The 22499-nt window shown below is 41.1% G+C and overlaps 1 protein-coding gene across 2 annotated transcripts in view; it reads left to right on the top strand.

Moving 5' to 3' along the window:
* The first annotated feature begins 7355 nt into the window (after window positions 1–7355).
* ncor2 (nuclear receptor corepressor 2) overlaps window positions 7356–22499 on the top strand; it is a 109439-nt gene continuing 94295 nt past the window's right edge. For both annotated transcript variants that reach the window (XM_088994563.1, XM_088994562.1), the window contains exon 1: window positions 7356–7607. In XM_088994563.1, coding sequence (XP_088850689.1) covers window positions 7581–7607 — 27 coding nt within the window. In that variant the 5' untranslated portion in view covers window positions 7356–7580. The remainder of the gene's footprint in view (window positions 7608–22499) is intronic.

Here is a 22499-nt window from a genome sequence, read left to right as displayed (position 1 = left end):
CAGATGACATCGAGGAGCTTGTTGCTGACCATAATGAGGTCCTCAACACAGAGGATTTGATTTGCCTTCAAGAGGACAAGCAGAAGCAGGCCATCCAGGAGTTGATGTGCAGGCTATTATTGAACAGTTCCATCCAGAAAAGGCAATGAGAATCATAAACATGATGAATGATAATGTGATGCCTCAGTTTCGTAAGATCTTACAAGTCAGAAAGCAACAGGTGTCAATTAAGAGCCATCATCGACCATCACAAATGTAAATAAAGTGACTTTATTATACAGTGCAGTGTATTTCTTTCATTACAATACAATAGCACATTTATTATACATAGAATAAAGTATGTTGTGTGTAGTTTTAAGGCTTATTTAGTTGAAAATTATATTTTATGGAGACCTGGGAACGGATTATTCTCATTTTAATGGTTTCCTATGGGAATTTTTTTTGGGGGGATACACACTTTTCGCCTTACACACTCTGTCTGGGAACCAATTAAGTTCGTAAGCCAAGGTCTCACTGTACTTTTTATTGAGGTGGAAATGGAGTCGGTGGCTGCTGACAGTTGTTGCGAGACCTGGTTCGGCTCAACATTACTTCACATATTAGGCGCACCTGCGTATGAGGCGCCGGGTCATTTTTGGAAGAAAATTTAGGCTTCACGGTGCACCTTATACACTGGAAAATACAGTACTCTTAATTTGTCTCAAGATCTGTCACATTCCTTCTTTTTAATTTTTGAGGCAGCAAGATGTGTACCCGACGCATGTGTTCCCGCTAGTGCACAACAATAATTGACACATTGTGAGTCACACCCTCTGTCTCTGGTTTGTCGTGGTTCTTCAGGGGCGGTGGTTTCTTCAAAACTTAAAAGTACAAAAGTGTGCTCATTTTTTCGCACATCATTTCACTGTACGACTGTCATCTTGGACTGACAGTTTTGATGAAAATAATAGCTGAATAATATCAATGAATGAGTGAAAGAAAGAATGAATTAATGAATGAAAAACAAACATTCCTGTTAAATGATACAGGTGTTGTTTCAAAGGCTACGATAGAAACGTTTGAAACTGGCCTCAATGTGAAAGTTTTTGGGGACCGTTAGAACATGTTATGGGTTCAAAATGGGTTGTGCAAAGTTGTCATCGGTGTATGAAATGAATCAAACTATTGTCATTTTGTGAATTCAATGGAGAAACGTTTGTGTCAAATGTGATCAAAACAAATGGAAGAAGAGAAGATAGTTTGGATAACATTTTTGACACACAATAGTATGACAATAATTCCTTGTCTCTCACATTTAAAACAAGATCAGTAATTATGCTGAATATTGGATTGGATTTGCCTTTATTAGTCTCGCAGTGGAGAAATTTACATTTCACAGCAGCAAAGTTATGAAAGAAATGAAAGTAGAAAAGCAAAACACAGGAGCTGCTGGAAAGGCAGCCACTCTCGCGGCGCCGTCTTGAAGTCAAAAGAACAAAAAAAACTAAATAACAAATAACATGACAGCACAAAGACACAGAGAAACATTCATTCTTAAGCACTTTCTGTACCCTCTTTGTTACATAAAGCAGTTCCAGATGAAAGAGGAGAGGATCAAAGCGTCTCTTCACCAGTGGATCAGGGATCATGGTGGAATGTGCACGTCGACTACAAGCTAAATGTTGAAAGCAAACACGCAGCTGTAGCATCCATTGACGAAAAGAGATTGTCTCACATCTCCTCTCCCACATAAATCAGCTTCAATTCCATCCCGCGACAGTTCCATATACGCATCAGCGCTCTGCGCCGACGCTCCTTCCTTCTTATCGCGGGCTCCTCAAGCCATGTATCCATCCAGCCGCAGACTATCCAACAGCACCGACCTTCCACTGAACAAAGCGGGGCTGTGAAGATGCTGCCCATTACAGGCGCAAAAAAAACACAATGGCCCCAGAGCTGTCCAGCGATGATAGTCGAATGGCACCGAGATTCCTCCCATTCCAAAACAGTACTGGCATATCCATGCTGCCGAAAAGGCGCAACCGCTATTGAATGTCAATAAAATTGTTTGAAATATTACATGCACATAAAAGACTCCAACATTTACGTAGATGAATACATTCTGGATGAATGAATGATTAAAAACATAACTCTCCTGTCTATTATGTTCTGAGCATCCCAGCAACAAAAGATAGTCTGCATATGATTCCAATAAAAGGAAGGGGAAACGCACACCCTGGCTGCCAGCCAGGTGTAGACAGACTCAGGAAGTTAAGCCGGAATTCCAGCAATGCATACTGTTGTTTGACTTTTTGTCGAGATGGCTCATTCACTTCTCTCAGAGACATATATTGGAGGTAAGGTGGTCGTGAGATGAAGTCCAGTGCTTGCCAATGTATCATGGCCCTGACTTTGCACAGGAAACCGTGACCCAATTGATATTACTCGCATCCCTCCCGCTGCATCTGATATGTAAACCAATCTTCTTGGCTCAACCCTGCTTTTGACAGTAATAAATGCCAGTGTCGAGAAAGTGAGTTATATAGCCGCTAAATTATACAGCAGGGCCAGAGAACAAACTTGGCATGTAATTAAACCAGTATTATCGATGATATATTGTTCCAGTTAAACTCTAACACTTTCAATCCAACACCAAGATCATATATGGGATCAATTAGTTGAGTTACGAATGTACAAGATCAAAATGTATAGATGTGGGATTTTACTTAATATCCACTTGACTGAAATTGCACTAAAACTTACCATGAACCAAATTGCAGCATTTAATGAACAATTTGGTTCTCATCGATCACATGCGTGTCATGTGGCAAAGATGCGATGGAATTGGGCACTATTTAATTTGTAATCAAAGCCAATCACTCACAGAGGCTCTGCTAATCTGTGACGCCCTTTTAAGATTCCTGTTTTGATTAGGATGTTCCTTCTAGCCATCTGTCTGTTCAAAGAGATCACCCCTCCCCTCGCCAGAGCCATAATGAGTGTGAGCAATACACATATCAACTGGCAGCCTTTTGAAAACTCTGTTGACTGCTTCAGCACTGCCGTAGAATGCTCAGAGGCGCCTTTTTATTTTTAACACAAGACTCCAGTGAAACATGGACTTGGAAATATTTTTGTCTTATCAGTGAATTGACAAATTGGCCATTACAGCAATGTCGGATATATTATTCTGACATAAGCTCAGGCCCGGGAAGCCCGGGCGAAATGAACTGTTGTCTTTCCCGCGTTTCCCCAGCTGGATGAAGAGAGGGCGAATGAACTGATGGTTCGAGGGGGTCTCCCTAACCACAGAGCTGTAAGAAAAACACAGAGAAGAAAAAACAATCCTTGACATCACCACCAGGTCTGCTGCATCAAAATTTAGGTCAAGATATATGGCCTGTTGTAAATTTGTCAGCGTTTCATTGCTCACCCAGTTGGTCACAGATATAAACACAAACACAAAAGAGAAAAATGTAAACATCATTCAGCCCCACTAATATCATTGTTTGTGAGATGCGGTACACGCAGTCCGTGTGATGTTCTTTGGAGTGTGATCCAGTGAGGTTTCACACCATTTAATAGGGCATCGGTTTAAGCACACTCATCAGCGATAGACACAGCGTGTGCTGCTCTGATCTCCAAAATACATCCTTCAATGTTTAGTCGCTGTAGTTTCAGCTTGTACTTCAGAGCTGGTAGAGACAGTGCCACTGAAGAAAAGACAGGAAGCATAGCTGGAGGCAGCAGAGCTGAAGATGTTGAGGTTTTCTTTGGGAGTGACCAGGTTGGATAGGATCAGGAATGAGTACATTAGAGGGACAACTCATATTAGAGGCTTTGGAGAGAAAGTCAGATGCCAGACTGAGATGCCAGACTGAGATGGTTTGGACATGTCCAGAGGAGAGAGAGTGACTATATCGGGAGAAGAATGCTGAGCCTTGAACTGCCAGGCAGGAGACCGAAGAGGAGGTTTATGGATGTGGTCAAAGAGGACATGAAGATAGCTGGTGTGAGAGAAGAGGATGCACAAAACCGGGTTAGATGGAGGACATTGATTCGGTGTGGCGACCCTTGAAGGGAAAAGTCGAAAGGAAAAGAAGAAGAGTTTAAGCTTGTACTTCTCAGTGGGTTATCCAGCAGCACAGATGTATGTTCCCTGACCGGGTCGAGAAGAGCCTGTTTTGAATCCCCTTTTGGAACCTCATATTCAGTTTGTTGTGAGAGTAAATACTCAGGGGGGTGGACAGAAGACTGGGTTAATGATGTCAACCTACAGTAAAGTCACGTTATATCGATATTCTCGGGAGTCAGAAAAAATGTCGATATAACAGTACTATCAATATATCCGTCCTGCGCCGAACTGCACTAAAAGGGGTGGGGGGGGGGGGGCAATACGTAAATGGGGGATCTTTGATATGGCATGTAATTTTATCATTGGGTTCATGGATTGTGTATCTAGCATGCTTTTTGTATAGTAGTGAAGTGAAAAATAAAAACATCTTTACCAATGCAAAATCCTCACGTTGTTCTATACACACGAAACCACGAACGCCAGCATGTACAAACATATGAAAAACAGTGATTGTTGCAAGCGATAAAGATATCTGAATACAACAAAATTAAATAAATGTATGGAAAATGAAAACTGCAACGTTTACATTACGTACGTTGATGAAGTATTCTGCGGCACGTCGAGCTCTTTCGCGAGGGAGGATTTGCTCCTTTTTGGATTCTCCTCGACAGCCACTATTGCCTTGTACTTTGTTCCGAGATCACGATTCTTACGTTTTCCCATGGTTTAAATTGGTGTTGAACAACAGGACTGTATATAAGCTCTGCTACGCCTTTTTTTATTGTGTTCGCGTCTGACAGTTCAAAACACGGAAGCTGGTAGAAAATGGCGTCTGCTACACTGCTACACACTCAAATTATTTGAGAGCAATCGAATTTTATTCAATTGCTCTAAAATTATGGCCAAATGACTTTACTGGAGTTATCAATTTACTACAGCAAGAGTAGCATAGCGTCAGTCGACTCTTTCGATTCGTATCAAATTTTGGTTGCAGGAACTGAAATCTATGAGAAGTTTTCTTTAGCCGTCATCTGTACAAATCTGTACTTCTCATCGATGGACCACTCCTGTACGACTGAGAGATTACACAGACGAACAGAAATCTATCTATCTATCTATCTATCTATCTATCTATCTATCTATCTATCTATCTATCTATCTATCTATCTATCTATCTATCTATCTATCTAATGTATTTTGTTTTTCTACTTTCATTCCTTTCATCACTTTGCTGCTGTGAAATGTTAATTTCTCCACTGTGAGACCAATAAAGGCATATCCAATCCAATCTATCTATCTATCTATCTATCTATCTATCTATCTATCTATCTATCTATCTATCTATCTATCTATCTATCTATCTATCTATCTATCTATCTATCTATCTATCTATCTATCTATCTATCTATCTATCTATCTATCTATCTATCTGTCAGAATCAGAATACCTTTATTCGTCCCGCAATGGGGAAATTTGCAGTCCACAGCAGCAATTGAAGAGGGATGGGGTTGGGGTGGGGGTGAAAGGATAGAAAACAAGATATTCTAAGCATAACAAAATAAAGTGTCAACTGTATACTGTGCAGATGTAAATGTGCAAAACCGTTCCATAAGAAAAACTGTACATAGTGCAGAATCAAGAAATGCATTTTGATCCTTGTGTGTCCGACATCCTTGTGTGTCCTACATACTTGGCAATAAAGATGATTCTGATTCTGATTCTGATTCTGATATATTGCAACAACCCATATTTACAAGTGTCCAGTTTTTTCCTTTTTTCACATGTGATCATTGAGAATTGTGAAGCCTGACAGCAGTCGGTAGGAACGAGCGGTGGTACCTCTCCTTCTTGCAGCGCGGGTGTAATAGTCTCTGGCTAAAGGAGCTACCCAGTGCTGTCAGGGTGGGCAGGAGGGGGTGGGAGGGGCTGTCCATCATAGCTTTTAGTTTAGCTAGCGTCCGTCTGTTGCCCACCTCCTCCAGAGAGTCCAGCGAGCAGCCCACGACAGAACTGGCCCGCTTGACAAGGCGCTCCAGTCTTTTTCTGTCCCGGGTGGTGATGCTGCCTGACCAGCAGACAATGCCATAGTGGATGGCTGATGCCACCACAGAGTCATAGAAAGTGTTTAGGAGTGACCCCTGAACTCCAAAAGACCTCAGTTTCCTGAGTAGGAAGAGGCGACTCTGTCCCTTTTTGATTAGGGCATCCGTGTTTGTTGACCAGTCCAGTTTATTGTTGAGAGTAACACCCAGGTACTTGTAGGAGGTCACCCTCTCAATGTCCGAACCCTGGATGTTCAATGGTGCAGGTGAGGATTGTTTCCTGCAGAAGTCCACCACCAGCTCCTTGGTTTTCCCTGTGTTGATCTGGAGGTGATTCTGCTGGCACCAGTCCACAAAGTCCTTTGTCAGTCCCCTGTACTCCCTATCGTCTCCCTCTGTAATGAGGCCGACAATAGCTGAGTCGTCAGAGAACGTCTGAAGGTGGCAGGTTGGGGTGTTGTAGTTGAAGTCCAAGGTGTAGAGGGTGAAGAGGAATGGAGCCAGGACTGTTCCCTGCGGCGCTCCGGTGCTGCAGAGAAGCCTGCCCGACTCATAGTTCTTTACCCTCACATACTGTGGCCTGTTTGTGAGGTAATCTGTAATCCAGGATGTGAGGTGATGGTCGATTCCGACATGCCGCAGCTTGTCCTCTATCTATCTATCTATCTATCTATCTATCTATCTATCTATCTATCTATCTATCTATCTATCTATCTATCTATCTATCTATCTATCTATCTATCTATCTATCTATCTATCTATCTATCCATCCATCCCTACCATCCTCCATTCTTCGATCGATGCACCCTTGGGAATAACTGAATTCTATCTACAAACAAAACATCACTCAGTATACTCTGGACGTGGGACGAATGTACTGTTAAACTGGGACACGTTTACAGCAAACTGGTAACAATATTATCCATTGTTTGAAGGCTAAAGACAAGTCAACGTTCAAACAGGATAATCGGAAAGCCTTTTCTAATCCCACGATGGGGACATTTGCAATATGGGAGTGGAATATAAATCACCTGAACCACAGGTGTGGTCTTTGACCACAAGACTGGCCTGGATTTAAGTGCCCATGGAATTGGAACCCTAATGGCGAGTGACATGAAGACATCATCCCTTGCCGAGTGACACGAGGACATCATCACTCGCCATCAAATTTTGCCCAGAGGAAGGAAGAGAGAGCATGCATCTTGAGAGGGCGAGCGAGAGAGACGGAGAGAGGGAGGAGGGAGAGGGAGGGAGGCGGTTCAGTCCCTCAGTGGAGTGTCGGCCGCTGGGAGTAGCAGATCTGCGCATTGTGCAGGACCAGGCACGACTGAGCTCAACCTTCAGCGGAACAAATGACAAGGAAACCTATTTTTTTGTGTGGAGTAATTCACGGCAGACGCTCACCATCGAAGATCGGTAAGAGCATCATCGGACCTCGTTGACGCGGATTGGGACGTTCGCTGACTGTGCTACAACGCCACTGAATGATCCCCGTTTCCTCCGCCGCAGAGGTTAGTTAGCCTCCATTGCTCACTGTCCATAGGTTTGGGGGTGGTCTGTCTCTTGTGTTGGTGGACGACAGGGTCTAACCATTCTTTGGGAGAGAAACCTACACAGCATTATTAGGCTATCCCCGCTACTAAACGTCTCAGCTTTTTGTTTGATCGAACGATCAACGGCGAGGAGGCGTCGCGTTGATTGGCTTTCAAACGTCACGGCGGCATTCTCAATTAGCCGGCCATTGTCAGAGCCAGTTGATTATTTTATAATTCGCACACACGTGCTACATGGCTAGGCTAAACTTGCTAATGGCTAAAGGTGGTAGCGCACCAGGCAAGCTGTCAGAGTCGCGAAGTGGCTGGCGTACGGCAACTTTATCCCACTAAATACGTTATGCAATCGTGTGTCCGATTTGAAATCACAACAGCACACAGCGTACATAAAGGACAGGTGGATTAAAACTATGTCGACCATTTATTTTGTGTCTTTATAATTGTGTTGCTCGTCTAACTTTGGCTAGCCTGCTCATAACTACCGAATGCACAAACGAGCAGTTTGCGTGTCTTCACACTGCTTTGCATTCTATTGTTTTGTATTGGTTATAACGTGTCATTTTCAGTTTACAAATAAACCAGCGTTGTGTTGAATGTTTGCTTTCAGACACTAATAATTTATATGTGATGGTGTATTAGCGGCGTTAATACTATTTACGTCACACAATGCCCCGATTCATACGCGGAGTTGGTTGAGTTTTCATCTCGTGACGTAATTATTGTTGTGTACCGATGCCAGGTCTGCTGCCTACGGTTTGAACGTGATTCTGTAACTTTTCCCTGTCGATTTACTGCAATCTCGTGATATGTACAACAAAACTGGCCTTTCCTAGAAAACTGTGCTTCCATTGAGATGTCCTCATATATCATAAAACCAACCCCATGTTTGTCTTCATAATATCTATTTTCAGCACTCGTGCTGAATAGTTGAAAACCAAACCAATGATCATGATTGTTTCGATTAGGGTTGAAAGTAATTTACTGTACATGCATGGGGAATAGAAGAGGTTAACTCAGAATTGATACAAATCAGTGATGCTTGATCTTTCAAAGATGAGTTCAGTTTTCTATGTGTAACAAGTGAGCAATAAATGATGAATGAATACAACTGGTTAGACATAATGTAGTCTTTTTATGTGTGCTGATGGGTTAATTTGCAACGCATTTTATTTCACTTGACACTACTGCCATTGTGCTATATGAATACAATGGCCTTTTTGACATCAAACAAATATTTACCCAAAACATGAATTCATATGAAACATGTCTGTTCAACGTATTTAAACATTTTATGAGTTTACTAAAATGAATAAATAGGTATATGCCTACATATTGCACATGCTTGATTTACATGTAATATGGGCAAATCATAACGTCCTTTAATCAGAATTTTCTCATTATACTCAACATGATTTTGAGTCGATCTGTCTGTTTATCTGTACAATTGTATGACTGCATATATGATTGCGTGTCTCTATGCATGTTTTTTCTTGGCTCCAATTAAGGCAGAGTTGATACCATCCTGACCATGCGGCATGACATGCTTGCATTCTGTAAATTCAATGGACTCCTTAGTACAGGAAACATACTTTAAGTGCAGAGTTCCAATAAGAATATGACTGTTATCATATTCAGGCAGTCATTTATTATTATATTATTGCCGAGGCGAATGATGGGCTCATATCTTGTGGTGGGGCTACTTTAGTTTCAGACAGATGATTTTGAAGCAGCTGTCAAGTGCACTGTGCTCCATGTGCACCTGCACTGAAGTAAAACACTGCAGTTCCCTTCAAAAAATATAAATACAATTATATATCAAAACCTATGTTACATAATACATTTTACATAAAACATAATTTAATGTTATTGTAGGTTTTATAACTGTATCAACTGTATTTAGGTACTACCATCATTAATATAATTGACCTTCTCTTCTGCTACTTTGTGGATGGCCATCACTTCACGTCTTTTAAATGTGTGAAGCCTGTAGTTGGTTGATGGCTCTCAAACGACTGCCTGCTGTGTTCGGGCACAGTGCTTTTGGCATAAATAACTGCATTCCTGAGCCAGGAAAATTCATTTAGCCACTGCTTGTCAAAACCAACAGCTCGGGTGTTTTTCAGACAATATGGAAGGAAGAATTTTAAAAAAATCTTTCGATCATGTAGATGTTGGCTTTGTGTTGTTCTGCTCCTAATTGGAAACAGATCTATGGAGCCTTGCGTTGGCTACTCCTATCGTCCTGCATGGCGTCCCTCGCTATCACCAGTGTTTCAGACCAAATTTCCACATGTTGTCACTTCCATGAATTATTACAGTTTAACTGCCTGTTGTGTTAAATTCTCTGATGCATTTTACTCGTACTTGTCTTTCCTTCTTGCGAGTGGTTGATTTCCTTTGCCATATCTAGAATCCTAAAAGCGATCAACTTTACTTTGACAGTAAGCACACACGCCTGAATGAAAAAAAAAATCAAAACAAACAAAAAAAAAACAGGTATTATTTACCTGTTTGTGAAATCTCCGAAAACGAAGAACATCGATAGCACTGACTAGGGGGGTGGGGGAGTTTGATCTGCTTCTTCTTTGCTCGTTGTTTCAGGTCTTTCCTGCGCACAGCTGTTGACTATAGTGCCTCCATTGTGGCGCAATTCTCCAACTGGAGTTAAAATTTGTCGCTGTCGCAGAGGGGCATCCATCGGCCAATTAGTGCAGCTGGAGCTTTATGCTGTGTTAAGTGATATCAATCTTTCTGGCTTCGTGTAGGCTCTACAAAATTAGCAACCGGCGCATAATTTTAAATACAGGAATAACCTTATTCATCATTTATATGTATGTACATGTGTAGAGCAGAGATACACTTGACTGGCTTGTGCGCGGGCATCAGTTCCTACTCAATGTCAATGTGGGTGTGAATGGTTGTCTCTAAATGGAGCCTCTGACTGACTGGCAATCAGTTCAGGGTGTAATTCATGAATATACACTGTAGCATTTTAGATAAAATAACATGGATAAAAAATTTAGTATTGAATTTTTAAAAATAGACATATTGTGACAATTAAATTTTCCACTCGCACAAAAACCTTGATCACTTGTTTTTTTTGTTCTTCTTGATACGTTTATTTTAATAGGTGCAATGTATACTCCAGAATGACTTACGGCTCTTTTCCATTCGACTCAAATCGCACCACACCACTTGCCTTCATTGCGTTTCCATTATATCAGGAATGGGGGCTGGATTAGCGAACAGTGCTAGCTTGTGATGCTTTTTTCACACTTGCAATCTGTCATAACATTTCAGAAATGGTGAGACTCTGCCACTGCTTTTGGGGTCATTCAAAATATAAATTGTGGTTGCATAATGTGGCAAGGTCACAAAGTACAGCTCATTAAAAATGCATAGAAGCTTTGACATAGAGACAAACATAGAAATCTCCCAGTTTAATACAGCAAGGCAGCTGCCTGACCTCAAGAAAAAAATCATATTCTGTGTCATCCAACAATATTGTACCATATTTGCAATTTCACACATACCCTGGATAACATGGAAGGATTCTAATACTGATTTCACAAGTAGCATGCAAAAGCTTATTGCCAGCGATTAATCATTTTGAATGTTGAGCTCGTCTTCACTCTGCGGTGTATGAAACCCTCCGGCATCACCTCAAAGCTGCCATACCTGAGGCCACTCTCACTCTCACCAGGGAAGCGGCAAGCTTGCGCTTTGCTCCTTGATACCTCTTATTCAAGTGAATGGGACCCGTTAAACACGAGGTTTGAGTGATTGTTAACCTTTTGACCATGAATCAGCAAAAATGCATCATTTAGTAAATATGAAATGTACATGAGTCGTAATTCATGGCAGAATGAAGAAAAGTATGGAACAATGATGAAATACAGCCATCTTATACTGTATTATGACAGCTGTTTATGTTAGTCGCTTTGTTACAGCTTCAGCTGTTGTTAAAGCGCTATATAAATCAATATGCAAAAATTGCAAATTTCCCCATTGTGGGACGACTTTAGAACAAGAACAATTTAGAACATTTAGAAACGAAATTAGAAGGAAAACACATAAATAACACAATGGTGAATCCTTATGTGTTGCACCAACACAACTATTTGATATTCGCTGACACAAATTCCCAGCAGACAAATCAGCCCATTTTCAACTGAGCTTGGGCGCCATCTTCTGGATTTTATGGGTGCTACATTGCTGTCATTGATGGCTCAAATTGATATGGGAGGACTCCTTTAATCAATTGCAAACATTTATGCTTTCCTCTTCAGAAATATTTGAATCATATTAATAACTGGATGAGTAACAAGAAACCATCTTCTCCGAATCTGAAGCCATTGCTTTGATTCTCGAGCAAGGCAAGACGTCACGAACTGGGGGGGGGGGGGGGGGCACTTTCTGAAAAATCACAATTCACAGCTCAATTTGTTGCAGTTTTAGCACACTTTAGGTCATTTTTGTTGGTGTTTTGCATTTGACTAAAAATATCAGCCTGTGTGGCTTGGATATTTTAGATGCTCTAAAACCCAGTGACGTGCAGTCAGTGGAGGCAGGTGAGGCAAAGCAAACATGTATGGGCAAAGCCTCACCTGCCATCATGGAAAGCTGTCGTGGAAATATCAAATGAAAAAACAAATTAAACAGTTAGATGTATTTAGTGATTTGTACTTTCAAGTTCTTGTCCATTTAACTTCACCGTTTTTGGATTTTTTTCAAAATCGCTGAATTTACCGTTCAAATACTAAGTAGAGACGAGCGGTGACGTCATTGATGACGCCAATGCCTCACCAGCCATGAACCTCACCGCACGTCACTGCTAAAACCTTTTTCTGATGTCAGGAAACAAAAAAATGGTGTCGGTTGTCCTATATGTTTAGAATACCTACATAATAATTAAACTAAACCATTTCATTTTGTAAGTAAATTAAGATAACCATTATTATTTCTGTTTGTTAAATTCCATAATAATGAAAGCTTAAAGGACAACCGACGTCACTTTTTTGCTTCCTGACATCTGAAAAACGTTTTACAGCATCTAAAATACCCAAAACATGCAGTATGATATTTTTATTCAAATGCAAAACACCAATAAAAATGACTTAAAGTGGCCAAAATCTGCAAAAAAATTGAGGTGCGAATTGGGCATTTTCAGAAAGTCCCACCCCCAGTTCGTGACGTCACGCCAAGACGTCTTGCATTGCTGGAGAATCAAAACAATGGCTTCAGATTCAAAGAATATGCTTTCTTGTTACACATCCAGTTATGAATATGATTCAAATAGTTCTGAAGAACAAAGCATACATGTTTGCAATTGGATTGGATTGGATTGGATTGGATTTGCGTTTATTAGTCTCACAGTGGAGAAATTTACATTTCACATTTCAATTGATTAAATAATTTATTCCGTGTCATTTTGAGGCATCAGGGGTGGGAAATGTTGCACCCAGGGGAGGCAGAAAATGGCGACAAAACCGTGTAGGGAATATGCCCGTTTCCATAGGCTGATAAATTCTTTCCATGGAGCTTGGTCCCCCTCTTCTGGTGGCTTTTTGGTGCAACACGAGGTTTTCAGACTAAACAAGTACAGCAAAATACATTGACGTGATGGAAGGACTGCTACAATGTGTCTTTTTTCCGTCAGGGGCGTTCCTTCAGTGACGTCACGTACGGACTCGTCACCAACTCAAAAACAAGACTTCCTGAATATTCAGCGCTAGTCTTAAAACGTAAAATATAGCTATATGCGGTGGAATTTTGTAAAATACGCTCAGTAGAAGTCATTTGAAGCCATTTTACAAATTATGGACACAACTTGTCCGGAGACGTCGGTTGTCCTTTAATTTTAATGTATGATTTTTTTTTATGATTTTAATCAGTCAGAAGGTAGCATCAATTTCATTAGTAGTTTGGATAAGTAGTTTGGTTAGTAATTAGTATTTGGCTTTACATGTTCTGACGTGGATTAAGTTTTATATATCTTCAGCCAGGAAGCATAAATGACAAAGCATAAATTATTTTTCAGTATTTTTTGAAGAAAAAAAAAAAAAAAAAAAAAAAAAAAAAAAAAAAAAAAACCACAATGTTCTGAACACACATTGGTATTTTTTTATTGATATTATAACAACTTAAACCACTTCGGGTGAAAGCCAAAAGACCCGAATAAAAATACCAATGTGAGTTCGAAACTTTTTTTCTCGTTGATTTAAAAAAAAAAAATAGGCAATTTTGCGACGATATCCTCCCATATGCTTCTCACAATAGTTGGCAAGAATTTTGGCCCATACCTCCCAACAGAACTGGTGTAATTGAGTCAAGGCTGCAGGCCGCCTTGCTTGTACATGCCTTTTCACATCATCCATTTTCAACAGGATTGAGATGAGGGCTAAGTCTCCAGCTGCAAGATTTCCCCTTTTTCTCACAAATGTAACAATGCTCATTATGGTGAACCAGTTAAATTTTAGTTTCATCAGATCATAGAAAAGGCAAACATTAAGTTCTTTGTCCTGGTGAGCATTTGCAATCTGCAATCAGTTTTTTTTTTTGTTTTTTTTGGAGTCATGGCTTTATGCTGGCACCGTGACCTTTCATCTCGTGTCAGTGCAGTCATCGTTTCCCTGGGAATGGCGACAAAGTTGTACAAGTTTTACGTCAGCTTCTTCACATGGTCTTTTGCTTTTGTTCTTGGGTTGACATGCACATTTTGCCTTGAAGCACATTCATCCCGAGCACTCCGGACCCGTGTCCCTGACGTTGCACAGAAAGCAGTGTGTTTAACCCCTGCCTTCAAATAATCTCACAGTTGTAATTTAAACTCAAAATGATGAAGATTCCAAACACATATCTGAGGCTTCCCAGATTTTTTTTCAAGTTATCGTAATATTACTTTATGTATGCCAGGTACTGATTTTGAAGAATGTCAAGGACATTTATCATTGTCATATTTGGACAATCAAAATTGACCTAAAACAAACAACAAAAGGCTTAACTATTTGTTGGACAGGAAGGAACTAAAGCAGATGTCTTTTTAGCAATTTAATGGACACTGCTGGTTTCAACGTCAAGATTAATATTGCAAAAATAATTCATTCATTGACAACTTGTCAATTATCAATTTAATCAGAAACCATTAATCTTTGAAGACATTGTTCAACTTAATATTGTCCAAATATGATAAGTTGTATTCTTTCGGTTTTAAATATGTAATCAAGCCAACATTATTCGTTGTCCTCTGCAAAAGCAGACTCGTTCTATTTTTGTTTCTGCCTATTTTTTGGCCAAAGTCGGCACATGTAAAACCGCAGACCTCATACCACAACAATTGTTGCCATTGATTTTTATGGTCCACAATCCACCAGTAACACAACTGGGAATCTCACACCGTGATGTCATTGAAGCAAAACACCAAACAGCTAGCAGGGCAAACAGAAAGCAGAAAGGGCCAATGCAGAACTTGTAGTTAGAGACAGAAGGCTAAAGTAGTGGAGGTTAGTTTCTGCTAATTGGATCACAGCTAATCTTAAAAGATTCGGCCCAGTGTTACTTCAGGACTGACGGTAAGGATCGACTGAACTGAAACCCAAAATGCAATAACGCGCTGGAAACAACTGCATGCTAACAAGAACTTACTCTAAGTCATCACTCATAGAAGTTATTTTCTTTAAGAGACACGTACTACCTTTACAACTCTCTTCATGTCACAGCACTGAAAGCGAACCACGTCCCTCGGTGTGTGGGTATGTGCGTGTGTGTGTGGCCCAACATTTGTATGTCACCGTGCGTATTATTGCACAAGTAAAAATGCAGACTCTGAAGAAGGACTGTGACCATGACACAGTTTATCATGCACACATCATTCCTCCAACTCGTCTTCCTTATGACTGAATTGTTCCTGATTTGGTATAAGAGGGTTGTGCCAACTTCTATGTGGCTGCATTTTACACATTACTCACAGTCAAAGTTCCTTTGGATTGGACATTATCCCATTTTGCTTTCATTTGCCATGATCTGACAAAAGTGACCAAACTTTCCCAAATTTGATATTTCAAATTTCCATGTTTCCTCCTCTTTTTTGAAATGAAAATGATTTTATCTGTAAATGCTGAATTGCAATGGCCGCCATCCTGATAAACTTTAACTGAGAGCTACTAAGGTCATACTGGCTAATGCAACGTCTTACCGGTATGGAAAAATGCTTCTAAGATAACAAATTTGCTTAAATTACCTTTAATTAAATCTTTTTATTGTAACTTGAATCTTTATTACTTTTATAACATTTACAAACATTTCAAATTGAACATTTGAATACAGAATGCCTTGTGGCCAATTTGTATCACAAAATCTTTTTGTAACTGAAAATTATTCAACAATGAAAACAACCAATCAACAACATTAAAACACAGCAATAACAATAAAGCAAAAAAAGTGATCGATAATGACAAGTTTCCCTTTTTTTATTTATATTTATTAGCTATCTTGACTGTCTGGTTTGTGGTGTCGTTCGTTCATTCATTTGTTTGATTGTTTTTTATATTCATCCCATTTTTCCCATCTTGTTTTAAACTTCCCCGCTTGGACCCGCTATATGTGTGTGAACCTATCCAGCTCAAATATCTCTTCCACTATTCCGACCCATTGGTTCTTTCAGTGACGTGCGGTGAGGTTCATTGCTGGTGAGGGACTGACGTCATCACAGTCTGATTTACAAACATATGAACTCTACAGAGTAGTTTTTTTTCACCATTTGATCGGCAACCGTTAACGTGTTTTGTTTAAAATGTCATGTCAGTATTCTTTATATATACAAACTGTAGCATAGAAGAAAAATGAAAAAAAAACTTATCGTGTTACCTTTACTTATAAATGAAGTCCATGCGCCAGTCCTTCTGAAGAAAGACATCGATAACGTCTTTGTTTGAAGCCTTCCTTATCTTTCTTCAGTTTTAAAAGTCTCTCTCTCTCGATGGGGATCACTGCCAGTGAAGAAAGTCGTCCTTGATCAGTCCTGTTCGGACTGTATGTTTTCAGTCTTTTCAGTGCTGAGAATGACCGCTCCTACTGATGCCATAGTAGCTGGAACAGTGAACACGAGCTGGAGCAACTTTGTCGCCTCAGGAATAGTTTCAATGAGATCCTTCTCCGCCAAAAAGCTGAGAAGCTGTCCAGGAGATTTACATCCATCCCTCGCCGTTTGTGAGCTATACAGTCCGGTGTTGGTCTTCCTTTAATTATTATCTCCTGCTTCGATTGAAAGTCCAGTTTAGAAAATTCTTTCAATTTAGATATGTAATCCTCCATTCTGAAAATAAGGCCAAGCAACACGAAAAAAAATGACTTGATGGTTGCACTTAACTCGCTAACTGTTTACTGTAGCTTGCTCACTAATTCTATTATTGTGCAGCTGAGGAGTCGCAAGAAGAATCTCTGTAATCACCAGCGCCCCCTGTTATGAGGCAGGAGAACTGTGTGCCTCACCTATGCACACAGTTTTGATAAAATAAAATAAACACTGTTGTACAGTGTTTATAATGTACAGTGACTGTACATTATATACAACAGCTAAACTGTAGAAATTTCGTTCATGTACTAAAAGTGTTTGAACACTTTAATAGCGATATGCAGAGGGACAGCAATGCGGTCTCACTGCAGAGCAAGCCTGCACAGTTAGCATAGTCTGTGCAATCCATGGTGAGGCTCAGCCGGCTGCTGCCTCATCGCTAGTATTTGAACGGTAAATGTGAAAATTCAGCGATTTTGAAAAAAAAAAAAAATCCAAAAATGGTGAAGTTAAATGGGAAAGAACTTGAAAGTACAAATCACTAAATAAATATAACGGTTTAATTTATTTTTTCATTTGATATTTCCATGATGACAGGTGAGGCACGGCCACACCTGCCTCCCCTGACTGCACGTCACTGGGTTCTTTGTTGGTGGGTCGGTTTTAAACCATTTTCTTGTTATGGCTTTATTAAGTACTCATCTCTTGTTTGCACATTTTTTTGATTTAGATACATCACCAAGTCGGTCTTTGGTATTTCGTAGCCAATTATCTTTTTCAATTCTCTCCAAACTTCTTACCAATAACCTTTCAACTTTTGACATTTCCAAAATATGTGTGCGTGATCTACATTTCATTCCTGTCCGCATAGCTGCCGGTACTCGTTCTGTCCCGATTTATATTTCCCGGTCATGTCTGTCAAAAATCTTATGATATTCTTCCAACCAAATTCTCTCCAATGTCTCAAAGTGGTTGTTGATTGTTGTATTTTGCACATATTTGACCATTCTTCCTCTGTTATGTTTGTTTGAAGTTCCTTTTCCCATTTCTTTTTTATGTATAGAGTTGAGTTCCCTCTGTTCAACAGGAGCCCTGTCTAAAGGGATGAGATTACTTTATTTTTCCCTCCTTTATACGCATCCATCATTATCTGTATTATTTCATTTCTTTTCGTTGACGTATCCATCTTTATTGCTTTTGTGTAGTGTATGTATAGGTCGCTCCTTTCTAAGTTAAACATCTGTTTTAGTTTTTGGAAGGTCAGTATTTCCCCTTTTTCTATTATCGTACTCATTGCTGTGATACCTCTCCTTTCCCATCTCTTGAAGCCCTTGTTTTTTTCCTGGTTGTAAGTCCTCGTCATATGATAGCCACCTCAGAATGTTTGCCTATTTTTCTAGTTTATTTTCTTTTATTATGGTATACCAGATATTCAAGGTGAATTTTGTTAATGGGTCCATTGAGTCCTCCGTTTTCCGGAACAGTCGTCTGTCTCCCAGCGGTGTTTGAATTGGGTAACCCTCTTTTGTTACTTCTATTTCTTTCCATGTGGCTTGATACTCGCCATTACACCAACATGTCTGGAGCAGTGTGAAGTCCCATCCTGCTTCAAACAGTCTACTATCGTCCCAGTTCCAAAGAATCCAGCACCCTCGGGATTGAACGACTATAGACCTGTCGCTCTGACGTCTGTGGTCATGAAGTCCTTTGAACGCCTCGTGCTGAACCACCTAAAGAACATCACCGGACCTCTGCTAGATCCTCTTCAGTTTGCCTACCGGGCAAACAGGTCTGTGGAGGATGCAGTCAACATCGGACTGCACCACATCCTCGACCACCTTGACAACACAGGAACCTACGCAAGGATCCTGTTTGTGGACTACAGCTCTGCGTTCAATACCATCATCCCAGAACTCCTCATCCCCAAACTTCTCCAGCTTGGTGTGTCCCCCACGATCTGCCAGTGGACCCTCAGCTTCCTGACAGGACGGACACAACAGGTCAGACTGGGAAATATATCATCCACAACACGAACCACGAGCACTGGAGCCCCGCAGGGATGCGTCCTCTCTCCATTGCTCTTCTCTCTCTACACAAACGACTGCACCTCAACGCAGCCAGCTGTCAAATTCATCAAGTTCGCAGACGACACCACGGTCATCGGTCTCATCAAAGACGCCGACGAGTCTGCGTACCGACAACAAGTGGAGCAGCTGGAGCTCTGGTGCAGCCGTCACAACCTGGAGCTGAACACGCTCAAGACAGTTGAGATGATCGTGGACTTCAGGAAACATCCATCACCACAGCTACCCCTCACACTATCCAACTGCCTCGTGTCAACCGTTGAGACCTTCAAGTTCCTGGGAATCACAGTCTCCCAGGACATGAAGTGGGAGGTCAACACCAACTCTATTCTGAAAAAGGCCCAACAGAGAATGTACTTCCTGAGGCTGCTAAAGAAGCATGGCCTGCCACAGGAGGTGCATTTCTACACGGCTGTCATCGAATCCATCCTGTGTTCTTCCATCACCGTTTGGTTCGGGGCCGCCACAAAAATGGACAAAATCCGACTTCAACGGACGGTTAGGACGGCGGAAAAAATCATTGGCACCGCCCTACCCACTCTCGAGGACTTGCACACTGCAAGAATCCGAACAAGGGCGCGGAAAATCCTACTGGACCCTCCGCACCCTTCTGATGTCACTGCTCTGAGCTGTGCTGCCCGGTAGTAATCTTTAAAATTTGGTAACCCCAATCCACCCTTTTTCCTTTGGTAACTGTAGTGTCGTCAGTCTAATCCTTGGTCGCTTACCTCCCCAGATAAATCTTGTGGTCAGATTGTCCCATTCCACAAATTGTTTTTGTGGTATGGGTATTGGTAGCGACTGGTAGAGGTATAGCAACCTTGGAAGAATATTCATTTTCACTCTTTCAATCCTTGATCTTAAATCTAGGATGGGTGTTGTCCATCTCCCCAAGTCTGCTTTGATGGCTTGGTTAATCTTTGTATAGTTTGATTTAAACAGTTTGTCTATGAGCTTTGTGATGTACACTCCAAGATACTTTACCCTTTCAGCGTGCCACCTTAATTTGTATTTTCCCTTTATTCACTTTGATGGAGTGTAATTTAGTGCTAAGATTTGTGTTTTTGTCACATTAAGTTGATATCCTGAGTAATGTTCATATTTCTCGAGTTGTTGCATTAGTATCGGGAGGCTATCTTCCGGTTGTATCAAATATGCTATCAAATCATCAGCTGAGGGCTGAGTTTATGTTCCGAGTCTCTCATCTCCACGCCTTTGATGTTGTGGTTCTGTCTGATTGCATGGGTTAGGGGTTCAATGAAGATATTGAATAATGTTGGTGAGAGACAACATCCTTGTCTTGTCGATCTTTCTAGTATTATTCGGTCCGTAAAGCTGTCATTCACTTTCACGCTTGCAGTTGGCTCATTATATAGTGTTTGTATATTTGTAATTGAATCTTTGTTAAAGACAAATTTTCCCATGACTTTGTCTAGATAGGCCCAGCGGACACTATCAAATGCCTTTTCTGCATCCATGCTCACCAACATTGCACTTGTTCCTGCCTTATGGATCGCCTCCACTATGTGTATAGTTTTTCTTATGTTATCCTGAAGGGGGGCAGATGTTAGCGACTAAAGCTAACAAAGCTCTATAGCCCCAAAGCTTCATATATACTTCGCTCCAAACGTGAACTTCCAAAGCATTTAGGGGTTCCCCGTTTAAATCCTCTTTCCCCTGTTGGTGGGTGAGGGGTGTAGCCTCTCCAAATGAGAGGGCCCCTCAAGTGGCAGAGATCACCTCCACTGCTGGTCTCTCAGGCTCACTGCAGATGTCCAACAATTCAATTCTAGGAGCTCCCGGCCGGAGCTTTGTGGAGTATCAAACATCCTTTGGCTTATATTTTAAATGTATTGTTTTTGGGAGAAAACAACCCTCTTATCTGTTGAATTATTTCTCTATATATCCTAGTTATACAGTACAATATCCCAAATCTATCAACACATTGCCAATTATGAATCAGTTAACCCCCTTTAAATTCCTTCGACAATATTACCACATTGAATTAATTTCTTACCAACCGTAGATATAAAGAAAATGTTCTCAAAGCAAGTTATGTGGATTTCACTTGTCCTTTGTAGGCATGTGTCTTTCTGTCTGAGTTCTTTGTTTTTCATTCTCCTCGTCTTTCATGTAATCTCGTCTTTATCGCTTAGTTTTTGTCCACTTGCGCGCTATGTCCAATCTCTGTTGTGTTGACTCTCTTCTCCAGTGTTTGGCACCCGCCATCCTCTCAGCCACATCGCTTTTGCCGCGTCCTGTGCGCTGTTATATGTTTTTACTCCTTCGGTCCAGTGGACCCTCAGTGTGTCCATCGGGGATTGGAATCGAATGCCTTTCTCTTTGAGTAATTTTTTTAGTCCAGTGTATTCTCTGCGTTTAGCTGCCACTTCTGTTGCATAGTCATGATCGAAACTCACCCTGTTTCCCTCCACTTGAATCGGCGACCGCCAGGCCGTCTTGAGAATGTCCTCTTTGGTGTTACTCTCAACAATAAACTGGACAACAAACACGGATGCCCTAATCAAAAAGGGACAGAGTCGCCTCTTCCTGCTCAGGAAACTGAGGTCTTTTGGAGTTCAGGGGTCACTCCTAAAGACTTTCTATGACTCTGTGGTGGCATCAGCCATCCACTATGGCATTGTCTGCTGGTCAGGCAGCATCACCACCCGGGACAGAAAAAGACTGGAGCACTTTGTCAAGCGGGCCAGTTCTGTCGTGGGCTGCTCGCTGGACTCTCTAGAGGAGGTGGGCAACAGACGGACGGTAGCTAAACTAAAAGCTATGACGGACAGCCCCTCCCACCCCCTCCTGCCCATCCTGACAGCTCTGGGTAGCTCCTTTAGCCAGAGACTATTACACCCGCGCTGCAAGAAGGAGAGGTACCGCCGCTCGTTCCTACCGACTGCTGTCAGGCTTCACAATTCCCAATGGTCACATGTGAGAAAAAAAAAAAAAAAAAAAAAACTGGACACTTGTAAATATGGGTTGTTGCAATATATCTAAATGCATTTCTTGATTCTGCACTATGTACAGTCTTGTTTATAGAACGGTTTTTGCACATCTACATTTGCACAGTATACAGTTGACATTTTTATTTTGTTATGCTTAGAATATCTTGTTTTCTATCCTTTCACTCCCACCCCAACCCCATCCCTCTTCAATTGCTGCTGTGGACTGCAAATTTCCCCATTGCGGGACGAATAAAGGTATTCTGATTCTGATTCTGATTTGGTGTTGAATTTGAGGAAGTTTACGATAATCGCTCGTGGTGGTTTATTCGGTTGTGGCTTTGGGGCCAGCGTTCTGTGCGCCCTCTGAATCTCGAGATGAACATCTTCGGATATTCCCAGCTCTTTATGGATAAGTTTATCCAAGTAGTTTGCTGCGGAGTCACCCTCGACCCCCTCTTTCAATCCCCAAATCCGAACATTCTTCCTTCCAAGTCGGACACTTTCTCTCGGAGCTTTCTTT

This window comes from Hippocampus bargibanti, linkage group LG04 (genome assembly GCF_051943395.1).
Source record: "Hippocampus bargibanti isolate YZ-2025 linkage group LG04, ASM5194339v1, whole genome shotgun sequence".
Taxonomy (NCBI): Eukaryota; Metazoa; Chordata; class Actinopteri; order Syngnathiformes; family Syngnathidae; genus Hippocampus; species Hippocampus bargibanti.
Note: the sequence above shows the minus strand (reverse complement) of the source record. Positions and strands in the feature narration are given on the sequence as shown.